We start from the raw sequence: 2142 nt of genomic DNA on the forward strand, positions 1-2142 counted from the left end.
CGCTCTGATGCTAACCTACAGCACACGCTGAACACAGTTCTCAAAAGGCAATGACAGGAGAAACGGGATTCCGAACTCCCAGCACTATTTCGACCAGTGAGCGGACTCCCGGTGAGTAAGTCAATGTGGAGAGAGAGAGAGAGAGAGAGAGAATTAAGTGAATGTCGAGCCGCTTTATGGCGCAGAATGCTGTACCTGGGGAATAGTTTGTGTGACATTCCTTGAAATTCTCCTCGGGAATCCAACGCGGGCGGAATGATGTCAGTAATTAACGGGAAGATTTTCCAAACCGCTCCTGATAAGGGACTCGGCTCCGAGGACTCACATCCAGTGAAGGATTAGGCGTTATTTACAAGACGCCGCGGTATTTACGACCAAGGATAAAGAGGCGTCATTACTACAGTATTGGAAACCATGCGAACAACAATGTGACACTGGCCGGTGCGATCGTTTTGCTCTGGTGACTGTGGGATAAATATTGAGCCCGGAGCTCCGGGGAGGATTCCCTGTGCTTCCGTACATCCAGCTGAGAGGCCGAATAGGCGCTGGACCCGTATCATGAGAGTCAGACCGTCGCAGCGTCTGCCCGTGGGTCCCGCTGAAGACGTAGCACCATAACGCGCTACGATGATGGACGACTGGAATCTGGAGCACGTCTGGAACAGCAGCTACTTGGAAGAATTGAACAACACATTCCTTTACGACCTGACCCAGCTGAGACCCGCCGGGCCGGTTGACGCTGCTTTGCGGATAGTGACAGTGCTTTTGTACTCGGTGCTGTGTGCCATCGGGCTCCTGGGAAACGTTCTAGTCATGTACTTGGTGCGGGGAGGCAGCGGACGCTCCCAGCCCTCCATCCATGTCTTCGTCTTCAGCCTGGCGCTGACCGACTTCCAGTTCGTACTAGTGCTGCCCCTGTGGGCGGCCGAACTGGCCCTCGACCACCAGTGGCCCTTCGGCGACAGCATGTGCAAGATCGCCCTCTTCCTCACCTCCCTCAACATGTACGCCAGCGCCTTCTTTCTGGCCGCCATGAGTGTCAGCCGTTGCTGCTGGGTGTCGCAGACCGTCAGAGCCGGCAGGAAGCCGCAGCGAAGGCGCACTCTGCAGTGGGTGAGCCTGGGCCTGTGGGCGGCGGCCGGCCTCGCCAGTCTACCCCCTACCATTTACTCCCGGACTGTGGACTTCAACGGCGAGCGTCTGTGCATCCAAAGGTTCCCGGACGGGGAATACTCTTTGGCGCTTTACCATATTCTGAAGGTCACTGTGGCCTTCCTGTGTCCCCTGGTTATCATCTCCGTCTGCTACTTGTTGATCCTGAACTTCCTGCGGCGACATAATCTACGGAGTAACAACCCCAGAAGACATTCCAAAGTCACCAAGTCCGTCACGACGCTGATCCTGGTTTTCTTCCTGTGCTGGCTCCCGAACCACACCATAACCTTCTGGGGGGTTCTGGTGAAGCTGGACATGGCGCCGTGGGATGCGTCCTACTACATCGCCCACAGCTACATCCACCCCCTGAGCATCTTGCTGGCCAACACCAACAGCTGCCTGAACCCCATCATCTACTGCCTAGTGACCAAGCACTTCCGGAAGTCTCTAAAGACCCTGCTGCGGAGGATGTGCTCCGCCGGCCACCCGTGGCTGAGCACGGCCGCCGCCCGCAGCGCGGACCCAAGCGGGGATAGCCAGGTTGCCATCCCCCTGAACCAGATGGACGCTCAACCGGTCTCCGGCGCGCAGGAGAGAAGAGGCGACACGTTGCCCGGAACCAGCACCAGTGTGGTGCAGAGGAACTGATCACAAGTTTTTCCCCCCTCCCCCTGACCTCGCCCTCCTCGAAACTCAGCTATCCGAGGAACGCACGGTGCATTTCGCGGGCCAGAGAAGAAAATGGTTCTAGCCTGTGGTGCACCACACTGGACCTCTACTATATCCTACGGTTCACCCTTCCATTCCCCGCCGGTTTACTCAGCTCTCTCGGACATTTATGCCCCCTATCCCCGCGGGAAAGGTGCTTGCCACCGGAGAGGCTGATCCCGATTTCCCGAATGTGTTCATCAGGAGCTGGTTTGTATTTGTTGTGCGGGACAGGTCACCCCCTACTTCTGGGAGGATGATCCCCAAACACACCCCGTC

At 57.1% G+C, this 2142-nt stretch overlaps 1 protein-coding gene across 1 annotated transcript; it reads left to right on the forward strand.

Annotated features, from left to right (window-relative positions):
* The first annotated feature begins 627 nt into the window (after window positions 1–627).
* Window positions 628–1803, forward strand: LOC134358002 (relaxin-3 receptor 1-like). The gene has a single exon (XM_063069864.1). It carries the CDS (start codon window positions 628–630, stop codon window positions 1801–1803), a length of 1176 nt encoding a protein of 391 aa, XP_062925934.1.
* Window positions 1804–2142: the final 339 nt, after the last annotated feature.

The sequence above is a fragment of the Mobula hypostoma genome, chromosome 2 (assembly GCF_963921235.1).
Source record: "Mobula hypostoma chromosome 2, sMobHyp1.1, whole genome shotgun sequence".
Taxonomy (NCBI): domain Eukaryota; kingdom Metazoa; phylum Chordata; class Chondrichthyes; order Myliobatiformes; family Myliobatidae; genus Mobula; species Mobula hypostoma.